At 39.4% G+C, this 25,321-nt stretch overlaps 1 protein-coding gene across 4 annotated transcripts in view; it reads right to left on the reverse strand.

The window, feature by feature from the left end:
- Cadps (calcium-dependent secretion activator 1) overlaps positions 1-25,321 on the reverse strand; it is a 1,208,856-nt gene that overhangs the window by 1,122,834 nt on the left and 60,701 nt on the right. For all 4 annotated transcript variants that reach the window (XM_090389907.1, XM_090389906.1, XM_090389908.1 and 1 more), the window contains exon 2: positions 4,454-4,534. In XM_090389907.1, coding sequence (XP_090246033.1) covers positions 4,454-4,534 — 81 coding nt within the window. The remainder of the gene's footprint in view (positions 1-4,453; positions 4,535-25,321) is intronic.

Raw genomic sequence — 25,321 nt, forward strand, 5'->3', positions numbered from 1 at the left:
TCTTAGCCCATCTGCCCAAATTATCAAGATCCTGTTGCAGTAGCACACTGCCATGACTGTCATTAACAACCCTGCCAACCTTCGTGTCATCTGCAAACTTCGACATTAAGCTTGATATACTTCATCAATATCATTGATAAATATACAAAACAACAGTGGACCCAACACCGAACCCTGTGGGACTCCACTAATAACATTAGTCCACGAAGAGCAGCACCCATTGATTACCACCCTCTGTCTTCTCCCACTTAACCATCCTTTTATCCATTGTAGCAACTTACCCTTAATACCATTCTGCTCCAATTTGTACAGTAGTCTTCCATGCGCAACAGTGTCAAAAGCTTTCCTGAAATCCATGTATATGATATCAAAATTATTTTTTGCATCCAGTTCCTTTGTGACCACATCATAATAACCAATCAAATTTGTCAGACAAGACTTTCCCTTAACAAACACATGCTGTGTCTGAATTATTGCTGCAGTCTTGTCTAGATGATCCTGCAATGCATCTTTAACCAGTGACTCCATTATTTTACCTGGAACAGAAGTTAAACTAACTGGTCAGTAATTACTCGTGTCACCCTTCGAACCTCCTTTGTGAATTGGGGATACATTTGCACATCTCCAGTCCGTGGGAACCTCCCCTGAATCCAAGGATGCTCTCATAATTATGGCTAAGGGTTTGCTTAGTTGCTTTGCCGCCTCCTTTAATATAACTGGATAGATCCCATCCACCCCAGGTGCCTTTCTTATGTTTAACTTCAACAATTTCTCCTCCACTTTGCTCTCAGTTATTACAAAATCATTAAGCACACTGCTACAATTTGATAACCTTCTTCCATTTTCAAACTGTAATAATTCCTCACGTGTGAATGTAGATGCAAAATACTCATTCAGTTTGTTTGCTATCTGAGCAGGATCATCAACAGTCAAAGCATCGATGTCAAGTGGACCAATCATATTCATTCCCTTCCTTTTAGAGTTTATATAAGTAAAGAAATCCTTGCTGTTTTTCTTAGCATCTTTTGCCAAAGATTTCTCGTAATCCGCCTTTGCCTGCCGAACCTCCTTTGTGACCTGATTACAGACTAGCTTATATCTGCTACAGGCGGCGAATGAAGTTTAACATTGACAAATGTAAAGTACTACATATGAGAAACAGCAACCCCAGAGCAACGTATCAACTCTATGGTATTACACTGACAGTGGTGGAGAACGAAAAGGACCTGTGGGTTATTGTGTAGGCAGATATGAAGTTCTCTGAGCAGTGCAGACGGGTGCAAGAGTAGCTCATGGTGCCTTGTCAATGATATACAGGAATTTTTCTAGCAGGGATTGAGGAGGTGATTATTCCCTCGTATAAAGCAATGGTCAGGCCACACCTTGAGTACTGTATACAGGTCTGGAGGACTCATTTCAAGAGCTGCTGGAATGAGTACAGAGAAGGGCAACAAGATTAGTAAATGGAACAAAGGGTTGCTCTTATGAAGAAAGGCTTAAGTTTTGCAAATTACAGTGTCTGGAGGCTTGGCACCAGCGAGGTGATCTGATAGAGGTGTATGAAGCCTTGAATGGTTTGAGCATGCTCAATTCTGATGGGATTCCTCCTCTTGCTCAGAATAATCACCTGAGAGGGCATAAATTCAAATTGAGGAAAGACAGATGTAGGATAGATGTACGGAAATTTGCCTTTAGCTAGCGGGTAGTTGGTTGGTGGAACAGACTTCCATCCCTTGTTGTGGAAGTTGTTAGCCTAAATAAATTTAAGGCTCAGCTGGACAGGTATTTCGAACGAACGGAGGGGTGAAGTGGAAGTTTTTTTTTTTTTTTTGGCTGATGCTGCATAAGCTTGCTTTCTTGCATCATATGCCTCTAGTAATGCTAATCACAGTATTTCGAGATAATTGCAGATCTTGATAAGCACTTCTAATTTCATTTTTGTTCTTAAAATTTTCAAAAAGAGAATCTGTTATTTCTAAAAATGCATCTTTGACGAATTGACTCAGAAAATTATTTGCATTTTCTTCCAAGATGACTCACTTTAAATGATGCTACAGTTACTTCTTTAGATTGCAAATTAGGTGTCATGAAGAAATTTTGTTGCACAAATAATTTAGATTTAAGTTATTTTGATTTATTTTTTCTAAGGTCACTATTAGGCAGAAAATCTGATTGGTATTTACCATGGAGTGCATTGAAGCGGCTTTCTAAATTTACTTTTTTGGGTATAGCCACAGACGAAAGCATTGCAAATCAAACAGCAACATTTTTCTTTTATCATTACAAAAAAGTATTCTAATTCCCGTTCTTGATGAAAATGATATGTTTTCCTCTTTTTCGTAGTATTCATTTTAAATGAAAGAGTATTAAATTAACATTTAAGTACTGTCCAGTTATTAATATTAAGTAAGCTAAATAAAAATTTCACACATACACTATGCTCTCCACTTCGTTCTTTTGCTGATTTTTTCCAACAGCAGAAGAAGCAAAGGTAACCTGTTGTGGTCGATAGAGATAACCCCACGAGGTTATTCAAGAGCAGTGCATCTCTGAGAAGGCGGATAACACTAAACGCAGCAGACAGGCATAAATCGTACACATGCATGTGTAAGAAAGAATAAGAGCTTGTTTTCCAGACTAGGAACATTTTGGTTGAAAAAGTTCATTTGTCAAAAAGCGATTGCACTGGATATGGTGAAGGTCAGATGTGCAAAGACAAAGATTTCAAAGACAGGGCAGTGAATTCAATAACATCTATATCTCTTACTTTTATTTTTCAACAAATAAATAGAGGAATCTTTTCTTGAAGAGAAGGAGAAAGACATGAAAGGAATGAAGGGATCCTCTTACCAAGAGAGGCTTAAGTTCTGCAAATTGCACTCACTGGAGACTAAGCACCTGCGTGGTGATCTGATTGAGGTGTATAAGGCCTTGAATGGGTGAGCATGCTGACTTCTGATGGGATCCTTCCACTTGTTCAGATTAGAACCTAAGGAAGCATAAATTCAAATTAAGAAAAGACAGATGTAGAATAGATGTGCGGAAATTTGCCTTTAGCCAGCGGGTGGTTAATTGCTGGAACAAACTTCCATCTGTCGTTGTGGAAGTTGATTTTTTTTTTTTTTTTTTTTTTGATTTGGTAGTTGTTGGCGCATCGGCTTCTGTGGCCATATTGCACCTCCCAAGGTTTTTTTGCAGTACTTTGATCCAAGCCCGAGGCAGGAATCGAACCCGCGACCTTTGGGTTGCCAGGCAGGTACTTTACCCACTCAGCTAGCCCGGTCGGCCGTGGAAGTTGATAGGTTAAACAAATTTAAGGAGGAACTGGACAGGCATTTGGAGGGAATGGTGTGATTTTTTTTGGCTGATGCTGCATAAGTTGATACACTTGCTTTCTTGCATCACATGCCACTACTACTACATCTTGATGAGACAGGAATCAGGAAAGCAGAGCAGCAGCACCAAATTCATGCTGTCTTTTAATTCTGGCACCACTTTCTCTATAGTTTGAAGACAAGGCCTTGCTATCTCAAGTGAAGAATGGGCTCTGTTTTGGAGGGTGGGGGGGGGATCTGAAATGCAAGGCAAGTTACACAGACACCCACACTGGGTGCTCTCTGTTAAGTCTAAAATGTCTAAAATTAGAACAAATATCTAAAAGTTGATGCTGAAATCGGCATTAGTTTACAAAGTATTTTAAAAATTCATCTCTGTAACTACATATATAACATTTCACAAGATCACTATATAATCTCACAGAAATAAAAAATGTAGTATAAAAAATATTGATATACAGTCACATTAAAAACTGCTAAAATTGGAATGTCTCAAATACCATTAACAATTATACATTATCAACCTGTGCACTTTTTAATTTACTTTATATTCCAACAACATGTTGAAGTTGCTTTGCATATTCTGATATCTGTCAGCCTAAATAATTAATTATTTTTTTTTTCTTTCCCGTAATTTATCCACCCAACTTGTCACTCATGCATGACATAAATTCTAACACCTAATCAAAAAGCACTTGAAAGATATCCCAAGTATATACTGCTTTTTACCATGAATTCCATATTTTGAAGATATTCTCATGGATATCATTATAATAACTGGATAGTGAAAAATTATGCAGAAGAGGATCTCTTTGAAATGGCACAATCCGTTCTTGACCACACCAATAAAAGTTGTCAAAAACATTACCTCATTTGCATCTTCAAATTAAACCTGACATACCAAAGATATATATCAAGATACTAGAGAGAGAGAGATAATCTTTAATGCCCTTCACGGCCAAAAAGCCAGGGAGTTACATTTTTACAGCCTCCCGAAACTTTCGGGAAAATAGAACAATTAATTTACAAAAACAAGTAATTTTACAAAAGAAAACATATACTAGTCAGGAACATGGAGTAAAAACAGATGATATATTTCAAAACAATGAACATCATACCTTTTCCATTTCGTTCACTTTCTGCACTCTCCCATCCAATTCCCGTCGTATTGCTGCCGCTTGCTCATCTGCTGAATCAAGCTGTAATATAAATGGCTATTTTAGCAAAAAAAAAAAAGAAATACTAAATACAAATATGATATACGGATTATAATTCTAACAGCTAACATTTTAAACATAGATTTCCATTCGTTTTAATTAGTTTACTTAATCCATTATAATAATCTGACATAATACAAACATAATAAATTTAATCAAATGATTTCAAACATAATTGGAAGGGAGGAGGGGTTAGTTATACTATTAGTTAAGAAACACAAAATCCAAGGAAGTGAAGTCAGTCGACATAGCTGGACAGTGCAGTGTCCAGTCATGTATCAAGCTTAATGTCCACGTTTGCAGACAATACGAAGGTTGGCAGGGTTGTTAAGGACACTGATGACAGTACGCTGCTGCAACAGGATCTAGGAAAGTTGAGCAGATGGGCTGAGAGGTGGCAAATGAAGTTTAACATTGACAAATGTAAAGTACTACGTATGGGAAGCAATAACCCCAGAGTGACGTATCAACTCTGCGGTACTACACTGACAGTGGTAGAAAAAACAAAAAAGACCCTGGGGGTAATTGTGCAGGCAGATATGAAGTTTTCTGAACAGCGCAGATAGTCTGCAAGAGTAGCTCATAGTGTGTCAATGACATACAGGAATTTTTCTAGCAGCCATAAGGAGGTGATTATCCCCTTATATAAGGCAATGGTCAGGCCACACCTTGAGTACTGTATACAGGTCTGGAAGCCTCATTTTAAGAAGGATGTAGAGCTGTTGGAAAGTACAGAGAAGAGCAACTAGATTAGTGAATGGAACAAAGGGTTGCTCTTATGAAGAAAGGCTTAAGTTTTGCATACAGTGTCTGGAGACTAGGCACCTGCGACGTGATCTGACTGAGGTACATAAAGCCTTGAATGGTTTGAGCATGCTCAATTCTGATGGGATTCTTCCTCTTGTTCAGAATAATCACCTGTGAGGGAATAAATTCAAATTGAGGAAAGACAGATGTGCGGAAGTTTGCCTTTAGCCAGCGGGTAGTTGATTGGTTGAACAGACTTCCATCCTTTCTTTGTTGTGGAAGTTGATAGCCTAAATAAATTTAAGGCTGAGCTGGACAGATATTTGGAACAAATGGAGGGGTGAAATGGAAGAGTGTGTTTTTTTTTTTTGTTTTTTTTGGCTGATGCTGCATAAGCTTGCTTTCTTGCATCATATGCCTCTACTAATGCTAATTTGTTATTAGGCAATAGTTAGGACACATCTTGAGTACTTCAAACATTTTGAATATATGGGTCTGGAGTTCTCACTTTAGGAAGGATGTAGATCTGCTGTAACAGGTGCAGAAAAGGGACCAGACTGGTGAAGGGAACAAAAGGGTGCTCTTACCTAGAAAAGCTTCAGTTCTGCAAATTGCAGGGTCTTGAGACCAGACATTTTGGGGGAGATCCGATTGGGGTGGTTGATTGTTGGAACAGGCTTTCACCTGTTTTTGTGGAAGTGGATGGGTTGAACAAATTCAAAGAAGAACAAGACAAATTCTTGGAAGGTGCAGATGGGTGAACTATGCAGGTGTTTTTTTGTTTTGTTTTTTTTGTCTGATGCTATATAAGTTTGCTTTCTTGTGCATTTTATTTGCCTGTAGTCTGTATAGGGAAGCGACAGGCTATGATGATTAGTGCAGATTGCTGATTTGGCTGTAGTATCAGCCATTTTCCCCTGATTCAAATGTGACTGTGTTCAGCAGAAGCAGACATCAAATTACGCTCATAAAAGGAATGTATCTTCTGCTGTACCCAAGACAAGACTGGATAATAATTGTACCTAAAAGTTAATGAAGCCTGAAATACATACTAAGAATCAGAGTATATAATAATCAGTTGGTATTTGCATTAAGATGATGTGATCCAAGGTTAACTCTATAGCAAGTAGCTCTACATTGCATATGCTACATTCAGGGAGTACTCAAATATAGTAGTGTCTAGAAAGATAGCAGCAGATCCTACACATGAGCATGCCATGATTAAAGGGGCTGCTTTAAAAATTGGGCAACGTTGTCTAACATGATTTAAGCTCTCTGAGCAGCTCTTGGACATGAATACTAAAAGGAAGATTGGCAGTCTGATGGGCATTGTACAAATTTTCCCAAAATGGCTCAAAAACTGATGTCCAAGAAGGATGGTTTGGCAGGGATTCAAAGATGTTCGTGAGTTTAAGATCAGGATGATGTTTCTAGTGAGAATAAGTTTCCCATATGTTTCACAACTCCTTGGGGTTTTAATTCAGAACAGATTTCCTCTTCAGACACTTCAAGGAGATCCCATTCTATGATGACACCATGGGATTAGTTAAGTGTCTTGTAAGGGATAACTGTGATCTGCATTCCCACATAGATCTGTGTTGGAGGAGCAGCTCTGAAAGTTTGTCACTTCTAGTCTCTGCAAGTATGTTGCCTGAGCAGCAAAGCCATTTGACAGATTTAGGAGAGCTTGCCAAACCCTTCTGAATAAAGAAGGGTGACACTTTTCCTATAGATTTTTAACTAACAGAGTGTATTTTCATATAACAGATATTGTACCTGATACAGCTTCTGTTTTTTGTCTTTTTGCTGAGGTGATAACAGAAGGGTCAGCCTCCAATTTTTTAGATAGGGACAATGTTGGGGCCAGAAGGAATAGCTTTGTCAGGAGTCATAGTGTTCAGTGGCCAGGCTCTCCGAGTTCGCGTGTGGACAATGATGAGAGTAGACATGCAAGCGAGAGATCTCCTTGATTGCACATAGCAGCAGCAGGCCATCGATGACCATCCACCAATTGCCATCGATTACAAAATTTCGAGATTGAAAAACTATGGACATTAGCATTAGTAGAGGCACATGATCCAACCTTAAGAAACCAACCTTAAAAAAGAAACAAGAAACCAACCTTATACGGCATCATCCAAAAAAAATAAATAAACTTCCCATTTCACCCATCCATTCTCTGCAAATGTTTGTCTTGGTCTGCCTTGAATTTATTTAAGCTATCAACTTCCACAACAACAGATGAAAGTTTGTTCAAGCAATCAACCACCTGCTGGCTAAAGGCAAATTTTCACACATCTATTAGTATTAGTAACGGCCACATGGTGCAAGAAAGCCTATGGCTTATGCTGCACCAGCCAAAAAAAAAAAAAAAAAAATCCGAACAAAACAATGATAAAAACAAAAATAAAATAAAATAAAAAACTAAATAATAATAATTAATAAAAAAAAAAGAAAAAAAAAAGGAAATTAAACCTATCATCCTATGCGCTTCCCTTACTCGAAAGTACTATCCAGATGACCTTTGAATTTCCCCAAACTGTCGGCCTCTACCACCAATGAAGGCAACTTATTCCAGTAATTTATAACTCGCTGGCTAAAATAAAACTTCCTGCAGTCCAATCTGAACATTTCCCCCCATAACTTGAATTTATGTCCTCTAGTTCTAGCATCATTTATAATCTTGAAAATTTTGTCCTCATTCATTTTACTGTTGCCTCTCAGAGCCTTAAACACCTCAATCAAATCTCCTCTAAGGTGTCTAGTTTCCAAACTCTGCAACCCACATATTCAAAGTCTTTCTTCATAAGGACGCCCTTTTGCCGATCTCACCAGGTGAGTTACCCTTCTTTGCGCCCTTTCAAGAAGCTCGATGTCTTTCTTTAGGTGCGGTCTCCATACTTGAACACAGTATTCCAGGTGTGGCCTTATATAATGGGATTATCACGTCCCAATCTCTACTTGCAAAAGTTCGATAGATCATCGATAGGACACCATGGGCCTTCCTTGCAACCTGTTTACAATGCTCAGAGAATTTCATGTCTGACCGTATCGTAACACCCAAGTCCCTTTCCTCCAGTACTGGGTTTAGTGGAACTCCACCAAGTGAATAAGTTTTTTTGGGATTACTGTTTCCCAGGCGTAATACCTTACACTTTGTTGGATTAAAGCACAGCTGCCATTTTTCTGACCGTTCCTGAAGTCTATCTAGGTCTCTCTGAAAAAGCTCAGCTTGTCAGTGATCATTAACTACTCTACCAATTTTAACATCATCTGCAAATTTAGACATCACGCCCCTATCCCTTCATCAATAAAAAGTAAAGTGCAGCCATCATCAACCCACTGCAGGATGGAAGCCTCCTCAACAATTCATGCTGAGGGAAATGGACCATAATCTGGCACGCTGGTCCAGTGCGGGTTGGCAGATCGACCGTATTCAGCAGTCAGGGGCTTGAACCCCGGTCTACTCAAAGAGCGTGTGCTACTGCACTCCCGCTCCTGCCCACTCGGCTACTGAGGCCGTGTCGGCCTCCGTAGCCGAGTGGGCCTTCATCAATGTCGTTTATGAAAATTAAAAACAACAGTGGTCCTAATACTGATCCTGGGGAACCCCACTTCTTACATCAACCCAATTTGAGGAATAGCCATTTATCACAACCCTCTGCCTCCTGCCCTGAAGCCATCCTTCTATCCATCTAAGGATTTTCCCAGTGATTCCAAACTGTTCCAGCTTATAAAGCAAACGCTCATGTGGGACTGAGTCAAAAGCTTTGCTGAAATCTAAATAAATAATGTCGAAATTATTCCCTAAATCCAGCTCGTGAGTGACCCTTTCGAAATAGCGAACCAGATTTGTTAAACATGATTTTCCCTTTACAAAACCATGCTGAGTATCCTTAAGAATTTCAATTCGATCCAAATGATCCTCAATTCCACCCTTGATCATTGCCTCCATGATTTTCCCTACTACTGAAGTCATACTGACAGGTCGGTAATTTCCAACTTCACTTTTAGAGCCACCCTTATGTATGGGAGATATATTTGCACTTTTCCAATCCAAGGGAATCTCCCCAGAGTCTAGTGATGCTCGCATAATTAGCCTCAATGGTTCAATGCACTCGCTTGCCACCTCTCTTAAGATTATAGGGTATATTCCATCAACTCCAGGAGCCTTACTGGTCTGTAGGCTCGAAAGTTTTTTCATTAAATAATCTTGCGAAATTTCAATATCATTAATTACATATTTTTTAACTTCGCTCCCACAATTTTCCATTTCTACAAAAGGCTTTTCATTTGTAAATATCGATGCAAAATAACTGTTGAGTTCATCTGCAACGGCAGCTGGTGTATTTATTACTATCCCCTTTCCCTTACGTAAAGGTCCGATCTGGTTTGTCCTGCTCTTCTTGGCATTTATATATGTAAAGAATTCTTTATCCCCCCTCTTTGCTCTGTTTGCTAGTGATTTCTCATAAACTGCCTTTGCCTGTCGAACCTTTTCTGTGGCTCTATTACACATCACCTTGTAGCTGTTATAGGCTTCGGTACTTTTTATTGCTCTGTAACCTTTCCATGCCACCTTTTTCTGCTCAAGTAATGTTGCAACTTCACTATTCATCCAACTTGGAACCCTTCTCGTGGAGTATTTTTTTAATGGTATATACGCATTCAAGGCATCTGTGATTAATGTTTTAAAAGTGTACCACAGTTCAATTGCATTCATTCTCTGCACGATATCTAACCAGTTAATAGAGGCCATGTAGTACCTTAAGGCATCGTAATTTCCTTTTCAGAAATTAAAACCCATTCCTTTGCCTTTTACTTCTGCTACCTCTCTCGTCACCATCCACCGTAGAACTCCGTGATCATTTCCTGCTACTGGTTCCTCTCCTGTCAGCCCTGTTATGTCATCTGATTCATATGTGATGATAAGGTCTAGGATATTCTTTTCTCTTTCCCTGACATGTTGATACAAATAACTGTCATCTAGTTGATTTAAAAATTTTGTTCCCCATGTCGAGTTTTCTTTCCCATGTACTCCAATCAATTAGAGGCATATTGAAATCATCCATAATAAGACATTGAAGCTTACTTGCCCATTCCATTTGCATGTAGAGGCTTTCGTCATAATCTCCACAATCACCTGGTCTGTAGATTACTCCTACTCGCATTATACCTTTGTTTCCAACTATCTCACACCATACAGACTCTATACTAGCATGTGAAGTGTCTGAATCCGGGAAAGCTATTGTCGCACTCAGGCTGCTTCTGATAAGAAGCATTACCCCACCACCCCTTCTATCTAACCTATCCTTCCTAAATACATTATACAAGCCGTACTGAAAGTCATCATCCCCAATTTCCGGGTGGCACCACGTCTCTGTAAGCCCTATTATGTCCGCGTTACTTGTTTTAACCAGCAGTTCGAATTCGCTCATTTTATTGACGACACTTCTAACGTTACTGTATAAACAATTAAGATTTACTGTTCTTGTATATTTAACAACCCTAACACAACCCCTATAGTTTTTTAGGCTCTCTTCCCTGATATTAGCTACACGCTCACGTGAAACGTTTCTGCCCCCAGAACATCTAGATAATACGTCCAGTTGGGGTAACAGATAAGAACTCTTAAGGTATGTGCAAGAGTTACTTTGACCAATATTATCAGATAAACGCGTGTCAGTATTACCCACATCCCCCCTAACTAGCAGTTTCCCTGAACCTTTAAGTTATCCTCAATAATACTGGCAAAAACTTTTGCACCACCTTTGTTTAAGTGTATCCTGTCTCTATAAAACAAATTCCTTCTACCTACAAGTGTGGGCCATGCTGATAGAAATTTCCCGCCTAAAGCCTTGCAGATTCCTTCAAGTCTTGAGTTAATTCCCAAGCTCTTAACATATAATCCCTCCTATCATGTCTGGGCAGAATTGCAGACATATAGACATTATGGCCTAGCTCGCAACATTTCCTCAGCATGGTCCTGTATTTTTCCAACAAATCGTCAGATCGTGTGCGTTTAATATCATTTGTCCCCAAAGGTATTCTACAACTGTCTTTAATCGATTTGAATTTTTGTCCCCTCAGGGGATTAATATGGGCAAGAGCAAGAACCCATCAGCATTCAGCTTACTCACTCCATTCAAAGCTTTATACACCTCAATCATATCACCTTGCAGGTGCCTACTAGACTCCAGACACTGCAATTTGCAGAACTTAAGCCCTTCTTTGTAAGAGCAACCCTTTCTTCCATTCACCAATCTTGTTGCCCTTCTCTGTACTCATTCCAGCAGCTCTACATCCTTTCTAAAATGAGACCTCCAGACCTGTATACTGTACCCAAGGTATAGCATGACCACAGCCTTATACAAAGGGTGACAATCGATGCAGAAAGGGAAGTTTTCTCTGATGACAACTTTTTTATTTCTTTTCACTGAGTTTTTCTTTGGGATCTGAACGTTTTTAAACAGCTACGTGGTAACAAGGGGCCAATTCATGACTGTCACCATTTTTGGAACATAGTTGTCTTCTTTTTTGCAGAATTTAGCTACCACGCTCATATCTTGCTGAAGTTCAGTAAAGGAGAAGAACTCATAGACTTTTTGTAAAACCATGCAATTTATGTAGTTCAACTAATTTAGACAAGACTTATGTAGTTTTAGATAGGAAACCTTATGAATCACGACCATCAGAAATTTCCATCTCCTCAGATTGTGTTTGTCTTGTACGATTGCTCAGCAACAAAAGGGAAATTTTTCATGCACAAAATACCATTAGTGCCTACGATTTCTAATGTATATGAAACCAAGATTCAGAAATCGTTAACTAATAAATCACAAGACTCAAAAATTCTGGAAAAATGACTCAGAATCTGAGAATGAGGAATACAATTTGTGTGAATCCTGCAGTTCGAACTTCACAAACTAAAATGGATGAAAAACCACCTCAGCCTTTACCAATGATAAAGACACCATGCCCGGACTAGCCCTCAGCAAAAAAAAAAAAGAATTAAAACTAGAACGACAACCGAATCTCGATTTCAAATGGACAAGGAAAAACAAACGCAAAAGGAAAATAAAGTCATTACAGAGGGCACACAAATAACACACCTTAGCCAATGCCTCTGTCGTGGATGAAGTAATTACAGTCAGACTACATTTAAAAGAACTCATGGACACTCAAACAGGCACGATAACAGCCACAGGCTAAAGAAGTATTCAATGAACGTTGGACAGAGTTTGAACAAACACAAAAGGACATTAGGAAAGGAAAGGCAGATTATGAGAAAATAAATCTTTGGCAAGGATGCAAAGAAAAACAGTAAAGACTTCGTTACTTATGTAAAATCTAGAAGGAAGTGGATGAATCAGATTGGTCCACTTGACATTGACAGTTCGATTGTTAATAAACCTGCTGAGGTAGCTGACAAATTGAGTATTTTGCATCTACATTCACACATGAGGAAGTCTGTAGAAAGTGGAGGCCAGAAGTTGATCAAAATCTGGCAGGGATCTAAATGATTTTGTAATATCTGAGAGCAAAGTGGACGAGAAACAGTTGAAATTGAACATAACAAAGACACATGAGGTGAATAGAATCTATCCAGTTATATTGAAGGAAGCAGCAAAGGAAGTAAGCAAACCCTTAGTTATAATTATGAAAGCTTCCCAGGACTCAATGGAGCTCCCCATCCCCATGGAATGGAGATGTGCAAATGTGTGCCAACTTACAAATGGGTAAAAAAGGATGACAAGAGTATTTACAGTCCTGATAGTTAAACTTCTGTTCCAGAGAAAATAATGGAGTCACTGATTAAAGAAACAATGCAGGATCATCTAGACAACAGTGCAGTTAAAGTTCAGACAGAGCATGAGTTTCTTAAGGGGAAGTCCTGTCTGACAAATTTGAGCGGATATTATGATGTGGTCACGAAGGAACAGGATGCAAAAAATAATTTTGATAACATATATTTCAATTTTAGGAAAGCTTTTGATAACGTTCCACATGGAAAACTGTATAGCATTAGGGCAAGTTACTACAACGGATAAAAGGATGGTTGAGTGGGAGTACACAGAGAATAGTAATCAATGGACTCCACTCTTTGTGGGCCTAATGTTATTAGTTGAGTGCCCCTGAATTCGGGGTTCGGACCATTGTTGTTTTCTGTATTTATCAATGATATTGACGAAAGAATATCAGGGTTAATGTCTACATCTGCAGACAATGCGAAGGTTAACAGGGCTGTTAATCACAGTAATGCTAGTACACTACTGCAACAGGATCTGGAAAACCCCACGGGCTCACTGGGTGTGCCAAGCCCATACTTACTGGTGAGTATGGGCTCTTCTCTTTCTTGGTGATTCCCCCCCTTTCTCTCTCTCTCTCTCTCAGGGTAACTCAATTTTTTTTTTTTCTTTTGGCTGGTGCAACATAAGCCTCAGGCTTCCTTGCACTATATGGTTAATAATAATAATAAGAGAGGTGGCACTTGAAGTTTAACATTGACAAAAGTTAAAGCAGGGATAAGGAGGTAATTATCCCCTTGTATAAGGCAATGGTCAGGGCACACCTTGAGTACTGTATATAGGTCTGGAGGCCTCACTTTGGAACCAGTCAGAGAAGGGCAACAAGATTAGTGAATGGAACAAAGGGTTGCTCTTATGAAGAAAGGCTTAAGTTTTGCAAATTACGGTGTCTGGAGCCTAGGCACCTGCGAAATGATCAGATTGAGGTGTATAAAGCCTTGAATAGTTTGAGCATGCTCAATACTGATGGAATTCTTCCTCTTGATCAGAATAATCACCTAAAAGGGCATAAATTCAAATTGAGGAAGGAAAGATGTAGGATAGATGTAGGATAGATGTGCAGAAGATTGCCTTTAGCCAGCTGATAGTTAGTTGGTGGAACAGACTTCCATCCTTTGTTGTGGAAGTTGAGAGCCTAAATAAATTTAAGGCTGGGCTGAACAGGTATTTGGAACTAACAGAGGGGTGAAATGGGAGAGTACTTTTTGGCTGATGCTGCATAAGTTTGCTTTCTTGCATCATGTGCCTCTACAAATGTTAATGTTAAATGTAAAGTGCTACATATGGATAGCAGTAACCACAGAGTAACATACCAAATGGCTAGTACTGCACTCAGGATAATGGAGAATTAATAGGACCTGGGGAATAATTCTGCAGTCAGTTTTCTGAGCAGTGCAGAGAGGCTGCAAGAGTAGATCGTGTGTCTTTAATATCAGTTGGATAATATGATGCAATAAAGCAATCTTAAACAGCATAGGCAAAAAAAAACAAAAAAAAAAAGATACCATTTCACCCATCTATGAAGTCATTTAAGTTGTCAACTTCCCCAAAAACAGATGGAAGTCTTTTCCAGCAATCAACTACCCACTACCTAAAGGCAAACTTTAGCATTAGCATTAGTAGAGTCTTTTGATGCAAGAAAGCAAGCTTATGCAGCATCAGCCAAAAAAAAAAAAAAAAAACCCCACTTCCACTTCACCCCTCTGTTCGTTCAAAATACCTGTCCAGCTGAGCCTTAAACTTATTTAAGCTATCAACTTCCACGACAAGGGATGGAAGTCTGTTCCACCAACCAACCACCCACTGGCTAAAGGCAAATTTCCGCACGTCTATCCTACATCTGTCTTTCCTCGATTTGAATTTATGCCCTCTCAGGTGATTATTCTGAGCGAGAGGAAAAATCCCATCAGCATTGAGCATGCTCAAACCATTCAAGGCTTTGTACACATCTATCAGATCACCTTGCTGGTGCCTAGTCTCCAGACACTGTAATTTGCAAAACTTCCAAACATGTATTCTAAAACTTTCTTTCCTCAGTTTGAATCTATGCACCCCCCCCCCTCAGGTTCTAAATCTGAGCAAGTGGAAGTATCCCATCAGCATTGAGCCTATTCAAACCATTCAAGGCCTTAAATCCCTCAATCGGATCACATTACATGCCTAGTCACCAGATACAGCAACTTGCAGAACTTAAGCCTTTCTTCATAAGCGCACCCCATTGTTCCTCTCACCAATATCTTGTTGCTCGTCTCTACTCATTCTAGCAACTCTACATCCTTTCTAAAATGAGGCCTCCAGACCAGTCCACAGTACTCAAGTTGTGTCCTGAACATTGCCTTATACAAAGGGATAATCACCTACGTGTCTCGGCTGGCAAAATTCCTATACAGTAAGACCCCTCCCCGTATCCATGGGGGATATACATTTCAAGACCTACCGTTGATGTCTGAAACTGCGGCTATAAGCAAACACCTGCTGATCTCATATATAACGTGATTTTCTTGTACGTACGAGTAAATACGAGGGTGGTTCAATAACCCTTACATAATAATGTTACATGTTACTCGGTTGTCTGTCTCATATGTATAATAAAGTTTAATTGATAAATTAAACACATGTTAATACATTACCAACATTAAATACAGTAATAATAAAGTACAGCAGACTCAATTTAAGGGACACTTCGAGACTCGAAATTTAAAAAAAAAAAAAAAAAAAAAACCAAACAGAAATCATAAAATTCAAGTAATAAATACAATAGGTAAAAAGAGATATTTTGCAAATCGCAAAAAAGTGACAAGAAACGGCATCATAAGTCGTCACTGTGAGATTAGTGTACCTATTATCTTGCAACCCTCACTGGCTTCACACCTGCTGTTCAAAATAAAAAAAATAAATAAGAGACCAAATGTTTAGTTTCATTTACTGTGTTTCGTCGATTCACAGACAAATTTTGTCTCTTTATTTATGTCAGGAATGTAGGAATTTTTTTTTTTTTATAGTAACTATTATTTATTTATTATTATTTAATTTTTTTTTTTTTTTTTTGTTTAGATATGGCAAAAATGATAGGTAAACACAGAAGTTGTGCTTTCAAATTAAACAAAAACTTGAAATTATTCAAAAGTTTGAAAATGGTGCATCCGTTAAATCTCTAATGTTGTTGTTTATTTTTTGGTTTTTAGGAGCATTAGCAACTAAGGCCATACTGCTCCGAGTATATATGCGGTGGTCATTCCCTGACCTTTCCACATCCTCCGTATTTGGTGGTGATGGGCTAGAACCCGGGTCTAATCAAGAAGCGTGTGCTATGCACTGCTGCTCCTACCCACCTGGCTATGGAGGCACTAAAAATCTCAAATACACCATTATAATGTTGGTGACTAAACCATACGCAACATTGTAAAAAAATTGAGATAAACTATTCGATTTAAAATCGACATAGTAAAAAATAAAGGGAAGCATCGTATTCGACATGTGAGTAGCAAGTGTTAAGTTTTTCATTTTTTTTTTTCCCATGATTAACCGCGGTTAACTGAATCAGCAGATACGGAGGCACAACAGTATATCATTTACAAAACGACATGACCTGCTCTGGCAGCCCGTCTGCAGTGCTCAGACAATTTCATATTTCACTGCACAACTATCCCCAAGGTTCTTTTCATTCTCCACTACCTTCAGTGTAGTACGACACATTTGGTATGTTACTCTGGTGTGACTTCTACCCCATATGCAGTACTTTGCATTTGTCAATGCTAAACTTCAGCTGCCACTTCTCAGCCCATCTGCCTAATTTTCTAGATCGTGTTGCAGTATTATACTGCCTTTAGTGTCATCATTGATAAATACAAAAAACAACAATGAGCCCAGCACAGAACCATGGGGAACATTTGTGATCCTTTGTGACCACAGTATCCAATTAAATTTGTCAGCATTAGCATTAGTAGAGGCATATGATGCAAGAAAGCAAGCTTATGCAGCATCAGCCCAGAAAAAAAAAAAAAAAAAAAAAACTTTCCACTTCAACCCTCCGTACTTTCAAAATACCTGTCTAGATGAGCCTTAAATTTCTTTAGGAACTTCCCAACCAACTACCCACTGGCTAAAGGCAAATTTCTCCACATCTATCCTACATCTGTCTTTCCTCAATTGGAATTTATGCTCTCTCAGGTGATTATTCTGAGCAAGAGAAATCCCATCAACACTGAGAATGCTCAAACCATTCAAGGCTTTATACACCTCTATCAGATCACCTCGCCGGTGCCTAGTCTCCAGACACTGTAATTTGCAAAACTTAAGCCTTTCATCATAAGAGCAACCCTTTGTTCCATTCACTAATCTTGTTGCCCTTCTCTGTAATCATTCCAGCAACTCCACATACTTCTTGAAATGAGGCTTCCAGACCGATATACAGTACTCTAGGTGTGGCCTGACCATTGCCTTATACAAGGGAATAATCACCTCCTTATTCCTGCTAGAAAAATTCCTGTATATCAATGACAAGACACCATTAGCTACTCTTGCATCCCATCTGCACTGTCAGAGAACTTCAATTACCCCCAGGTTCTTTTCATTCTCTACTACTGTCAGTGTAATACCACAGAGTTCATACGCTGCTCTAGGGTTACTGTTTCCCATATGTAGTACTTTATATTTGTCAATGATAAACTACATTTGCCACCACTCAGCCCATCTGCTCAACCTTTCCAGATGCTGTTGCAGCAGCAGCAGCACAGCGTCAGCAGTGTCCTTAACATCCCTGCCAACCTTTCTTTCGTCTGCAAACTGGATCATTAAGCTTGATATACCATCATCAATATTATTTATAAATACAGAAATCAATAATGGACCCAACACTGAACCCTGTGGGACTCAACTAATAACATTAGTCGACAATCAACAGTGTCCATTGATTACCACTCTCTGTCTTCTCCCCCTCAACTACCCCTTTATCGATAGCAGCAATTTGCCTCCAATGCCACACTGCTCCAATTTGTGCAGCAGTCTTCCATGTGCAACAGTATCAAAAGCCTTTGTAAGATCCAAGTATATAATATCAAAGTTAATCCCTGCATCCCGCTCTTTAGTGACTGCATCGTACTATCCAATCAAATTGTTCTGCAAGACTTCCCCTTAACAAAACCATGCTGTGTCGACTATAACTGAAGTCTTGTCTAGATGATCCTGCAGTGCTTCTTTAACCAGAGCCACCATTAATTTTCCTGGAACAGAAGTTACACTCACAGATTTATAATTACTTGGGTCAGCATTTGATCCTCCTTTGTGAATTGGGGTCACATTTGCACATCTCCAGTCTATGGGTAACTCGCCTGAGTCCAAGGAAGCTCTCATAATTATGGCTAAGGGTTTGCTTACTTCCTTTGCTGCCTCCTTTAATATAACTGGATAGATTCCATCCACCCTAGGTGCCTTTCTTGTGTTTATCTTCAACAATTTCTCTACCACTTTACTCTCAGTTATTACAAGATTCTCTAGCTTACTGCCAGAGTTGAATACACCTCTGGCATTCCCCTCGCTGAATAACTCCTCATGTGTGAATGTCGATGCAAAATATTCATTTAGTTTGTTAGCTACCTGAGCAGGATCAGCAACAGTTCACTCATCCAATATCAAGTGGACCGATCTGATTCATCCCCTTCCTTCTAGCCTTTACATAAGTAAAGAACTCTTTGCTGTTTTTCTTTAAATCCCTTGCCAAAGATTTCTCATAATCTGCCTTTGCCTGCCTAACCTCCTTTGTAACTTGGTTACAGATCAACTTGTATCTATCACAGGCTTCTGTGTCACGTGTTTAGCATTAGCATTAGTAGAGGCATATGATGCAAGAAAGCAAGCTTATTCAGCATCAGCCAAAAAAAAAAAAAAAACACACACCACTCCCATTTCACCCCTCCGTTCGTTCGAAATACCTGTCCAGTTGAGCTTTAAATTTGTTTAGGCTATCAACTTCAACAACAAGTGATGGAAGTCGGTTCCACCAACCAACCACCCGCTGGCCAAAGGCAAATTTCCGCACATCTATCTGATATCCGTCATTCCTCAATTTGAATTTATGCCCTCTGAGCTGATTATTCTGAGCAAGATGAAGAATCCCATTGGCATTGAGGATGCTCAAACCATTCAAAGCCTTATACACCTCTATCAGATCACCTCTCCGGTGCCTAGTCTCCAGACTCTGTAATTTGCAAAACTTAAGCCTTTCTTCGTAAGAGCAACCCTTTGTTCCATTCACTAATCTTGTTGCCCTTCTCTGTACCCGTTTCAGCAGCTCCACATCCTTCCTGAAATGAGGCCTCCAGACCTGTATACAGTACTCAAGATGTGGCCTAACCATTGCCTTATACAAGGGAATAATCACCTCCTTATCCCTGCTAGAAAAATTCCTCTTTATCATTGACAAGACACCATGAGCTACTCTTGCAGCTCGTCTGCACTGCTCAGAGAACTTCATATCTGCCTGCACAATTATCCCCAGGTCCTTTTCATTCTCCACCACTGTCAGTGTAGTACCGCAGAGTTGATACGTTGCTCTGGGATTACTGTTTCCCATATGTAGTACTTTACATTTGTCAATGTTAAACTTCATTTGCCACCTCTCAGCCCATCTGTTCAACCTTTCCAGATCCTGTTACAGCAGCATAGCGTCAGTAGTGTCCTTAACAACCCTGCCAACCTTTGTATCATCTGCAAACTTGGACATTAAACTTGATATCCCATCATCAATATCATTCATAAACACCGAAAACAACAACGGACCCAACACTGAACCCTGAGGAACTCCACTAATAACATTAGTCCACGTTGAGCAGTGTCCATTGATTACCACTCTCTGTCTTCTGCCACTCAACCATCCCCTTATCCATAGCAGCAATTTGCCTCCAATGCCACACTGCTCCAATTTGTGCAGCAGTCTTCCATGTGCAACAGTATCAAAAGCCTTTCTAAGATCCAAATATATAATATCAAAGTTATTCCCTGCATCCAGTTCTTTTGTGACTACATCATAGTATCCAATCAAATTGGTCAGGCAAGACCTGCCCTTAACAAAACCATGCTGCGTCTGAGCTATAACTCAATTCTTGTCTAGATGATCCTGCAGTGCTTCTTTAACCAGTGCCTCCATTAATTTACCTGGAACAGAAGTTAAACTAACAGGTCTATAATTACTTGTGTCAGCCTTTGATCCTCCTTTGTGAATTGGGGTTACATTTGAACATCTCCAGTCTATGGGTACCTCCCCTGAGTCCAAAGAAGCTCTCATAATTATGGCTAGGGGCTTGCTTACTTCCTTTGCTGCCTCCTTTAATATAACTGGATAGATCCCATCCACCCCAGGTGCCTTTTTTATGTTTATCCTCAACAATCTCTCCTCCACTTTCCTCTCAGTTATTACAAAATCATCCAGCTCACTGCCAATGTTTACTTTACCTACATCATTCTCCTTCCTGAATAACTCCTCATGCGTGAATGTAGATGCAAAATACTCGTTTAAATTGTTAGCCACCTGAGCATGATCCTCAACTGTTGAACCATCAATATCCAGTGGACCAATCTGATTCATCCCTTTCCTTCTTGAGTTTAAATATGTAAAGAACTCTTTTCTGTTTTTCTTTGCATCCTTTGCCAAGGATTTTTCGTAGTCTGCCTTTGCCTGCCTAATCTCCTTTGTGACTTGGTTACAGACCAACTTATATCTATCATAGGCTTCCATGTCACCCATTAATTTGTATGTATCCCATGCATTTTTCTTCTCTGCCACATGTCTCATTAGTTCATCTGACAACCATTTAGGCCTAAACCTTGAACAATATTTCTTAGTTGGTATGTAAAGCCTGGTAGCCTCCAAGATTAGTTCCTTGAATGCCTCCCATTTTAAGTTTGCTGTTGGTAACATCATTAGTTGGTCCCACTGTATAGAATTTAAATACTGTCTCAGACCATCATAGTCGCCTTTACGAAAACAAAAACCCTTCCCTTTACCTCTGATGGTAGTTACCTCCTTGAGTAAATCCCACTTCAACACACTGTGATCACTGCCACCTAGTGGTTCATTTACCTGCAGATTCTTAATGCATGAAGAATCACTACTGATAATCAGATCAAGAGTATTGCTCCCTCTTGTTGCCTCACGAACATGCTGATGTAGAAAACAATCATCCAATAAATCCACAAAAGCCTTGCTAGTGTGCGAGTGACCAACCCACAAATTCCAGTCAATATCTGGGAAATTAAAATCCCCCATTATAAGACTCTCTGATTTACTGGCCCACTCTATTTCCTTGTACAATATCTTATTATACTCATCAGAGTCATTAGACCTATAGCACACTCCTACTCTCAATTTTGATTTCCCTATGCTTATGTCACACCAAACTGACTCGACATTGCCCTGTCCATCGATGTCAACTGGCTTCACTTCCTTGGACTTTATGTGTTTCTTAATTAATAGCATAACCTCTCCTCCCCTCCTGTCCTGTCTATCCTTTCTATACACATTGTATTCCCCAAATTCCAGTTCCGCATTACTTATATCTGTGTGACACCACGTCTCTGATATCCCAACAATATCTGCCTTTGATGTTTTGAGAAATACCTCAAATTCATCAAATTTATTTACCAAACTCCTAGCATTGGTGTACACGCAGGTATACATGCACCTGTTTCTATTCTTAGCTACCCTAACACAACCCATGTGTTTACTTGTACCGCAATGACTCCCAGCAGTCTCTGAAATATCCCGCATCTTGTTTTTCAGGCTTCTGCTCATTTCAATAGAAGCAGTGCAAGAATCACTTCCACCTCTGCCAGTGGCTACTGTTAATCTATTAGTCCTTGTATCCCCCCCAACTAGCAGTTTTCCAACCCACCTAACACTGCCTCGACAGCATCAGCAAAAATTCTTGCACCCTTTGTATTTAAGTGTATCCCATCCCTGTAGAAGCAATCTCTCCTGTTTACAAGTACAGTCCAGGCTGAAAAAAATTCTACCCCTTGAGCCTAGCATAATCCCTCCAGGGCCGAATTGATCGACAAGGCTCTCATCATATACTCCCTCCTATCGTGTCTGGGCAGAATTGCAGACACTTTCAAATTCAACCCTAATTCACGGCTTTTTTTCAACAGTGACCTGTACTTACTAAGTAATTCCACCGGTCTCCTACTCTTAATATCATTAGTGCCAACGTGTACAACTATATCACCTTTTGTACCCTTAAAAGATGATATCCGCTCTACAACGTCATCAACCTTTGCCCCTGGCAGACATACCCTGGTCCTATTCCACCTATCAATTTATAATTTATATGTATCCCATGCACTTTTTCTTCTCTGTCATATGTCTCATTAGTTGATCTGACATCCATTTAGGACTAAACTTTGAACAATATTTCTTAGTTGGTATGTAAAGTCTAATAGCTTCCAAGATAAGTTCTTTGAATGCTTCCCATTTTGAATTTGCCGTTGGTAACATCTTCAGTTGGTCCCACTGTATAGAATTTAAACTGTCTCAGACCATCTTAGTCGCCTTTACGAAAGCAATAACCCTTCCCTTTACCCTTGATCTTAGTTATCTCTTTGAGTACATCCCACTTCAGCACACTGTGATCACTGCCATCTAGTGGTTCCTTTATCTGCAGATTCTTAATGTATAAAGAATCACTACTGATAATCAAATCAAGAGTTGATTGATTGATTGATTTGGTAGTTGTTGGCACATCGGCTTCTGTGGCCATATTGCACCTCCCAAGGTTTTTGCAGTACTTTGATCCAAGCCCAAGGCGGGAATCGAACCCGCGACCTTTGGGTTGCCGGGCAGGTACTTTACCCACTCGGCTAGCCCGGTCGGCATCAAATCAAGAGTATTTCAGTGTCCTAGTATAACACGTGTTTACATTACATGAATTCTATCATACACGATTTATATATAGGGGAACGATATCTTATATAACACGAACCGATTTCGCTTATGCACGAATCGCCTTTGTATTTACAAGAAATGGTAGTCGAACGTGGAATAACCCAAATGAACGCAACACGATAAAAATGAAGAGAAGATTCCGAAAAAGTATTTATGTGTTTTATATCAGTAAAGGGGAAACACATTTCACTGTAATAACGTAAAAACCAACAAAATTCCAGCTATCGGTATAATCGCAAATGCAATTAGATCGAGTTTACTACCAGTTTATAACAGATTCCACTAGCAGAAACGCAACTGGAAATTGTTTTTATTGTTTTATGGTAGTAACCCCCAGAAATGTGCTTTAGTAAAATGTGAGGTGTTAATAGTGTATCTCTGCCTTTACGGTGTTCTTTATTCAGTTGCTACCCGAGCACAGCTTTGTTTATGTGTATCAAGCGTGCCTCCTCGTTTTGTAATTGTGCTTTATTCCCTAAAAATGAGTAAAATACTTAAAAGGTGTGAAAAGAAAGCGTCCTGGTGAAGACACTGCAGATTCAGAGAGAAAACAAAAAAGCAATAACGATAAACAGAGGCGGACTCGATCTAAAATTCTTACCTGGGAAAATTTATAGTGGCCTCATACTACGGTTTATGGCCAAAATCACAACGGCCTCAGGCCCACCGGGGTTTCCACGGTAAAGCTTATGGCCAGTCCACCACTGTCAATAGCGAAAAAATATGAAACCGTGAAAAGCTTTGAGCGAAATGAAAGACCATGATAGTGCACGTGCTATAGACCTAACCGAGGCAATGCCGAGAATTACAAAGAATGCAGAGAAAATTAAAACAACTTTCATAGCAGTAACAACTCAAAGTGTAATTAAAATCCATAAGATTAAGACACAAAGAACTGGAAGAGATGCAATGGCTGTCAACTGTTTGGATAGAAAATCAAACAAAAAACAAGTTTGCTTACGATAAAAGCAAAAGCATTAGCAATATTTTATTATGTAATAGTCGTAAAAAAATACTTACGTATTTTATTATGATTATTTATTGTGTTTTGTAATGTTTTGGTTACAAATGTGGGTTCCACCTTGGGTGGTCGGCACGTAACACTATTTTTCCCATATCGCCTGTTGTTTATATTGCACAATTTTGCATTGCACGAGGGTTTCTAGGAACACAACTATCGTGCTATATGAGGACTGACTGTAATCCCTCTAGTTGCCTCCCAAACAAGCTGATGTAGAAACAATCATACATAAATCCACAAAAGCCTTGCTAGTGTGTGAGTGACCAACCCACAAATTCCAGTCAATATCTGGGAAATTAAAATCCCCCATTATAAGACTCTCTGATGTACTGGCCCACTCTATTTCCCTGTACAGTTTCTTATTATACTCATCAGAGTCATTAGGCTTATAGCACACTCCTACTCTCAATTTTGATCTCCCAATGCTTATTAAAATCCCCCATTAGCACTAATAATATTAAGAGTAGGAGTCATCCCTTATATCTGTGTCACACAGATATAAGGGATGCAGAACTGCAATTACAAGTACAACGTCTACAGAAAGGATAGACAGGATAGGAAGGGGGGAGGGGTTATGCTATTAGTTAAGAAACACATAAAATCCAAGGAAGTGAAGCCAGTCGACATCGCTGCACAGTGCAGTGTCGAGTCAGTTTGGTGTGACATAAGCATTGGGAGATCAAAATTGAGAGTAGGAGTGTGCTATAATCCTAATCACTCTGATGAGTACAATAAGAAACTGTACAGGGAGATAGAGTGGGCCAGTAAATCAGAGTCTTATAATGGGAGATTTTAATTTCCCAGATATTGACTGGAATTTGGGGGGCTGGTCACTCACACACTAGCAAGACTTTTGTGGAGTTATTGGATGATTGCTTCCGCAAAGGCGACTACGATGGGCTGAGACAGTATTTAAATTCTATACCGTGGGACCAACTGATGATGTTACCAACAGCAAATTCAAAATGGGAAGCATTCAAAGAACTTATCTTGGAAGCTACTAGGCTTTACATACCAACTAAGAAATATTGTTCAGGGTTTAGGCCAAAATGGATGTCAGATGAACTAATGAGGCATATGGCAGAGAAGAAAAATGCATGGGATACTTACAAATTAACACATGACACAGAAACCTATGATAGATACAAATTGATATGCAACCAAGTTACAAAGGAGGTTAGGCAGGCGAAGGCAGATTACGAGAAATCCTTGGCAAGGGATGCAAAGAAAAACAGCAAAGAGTTCTTTACTTATGT

The sequence above is a fragment of the Mastigoproctus giganteus genome, chromosome 2 (assembly GCF_048544385.1).
Source record: "Mastigoproctus giganteus isolate SK-2022 chromosome 2, ASM4854438v1, whole genome shotgun sequence".
Classification (NCBI taxonomy): Eukaryota; Metazoa; Arthropoda; class Arachnida; order Uropygi; family Thelyphonidae; genus Mastigoproctus; species Mastigoproctus giganteus.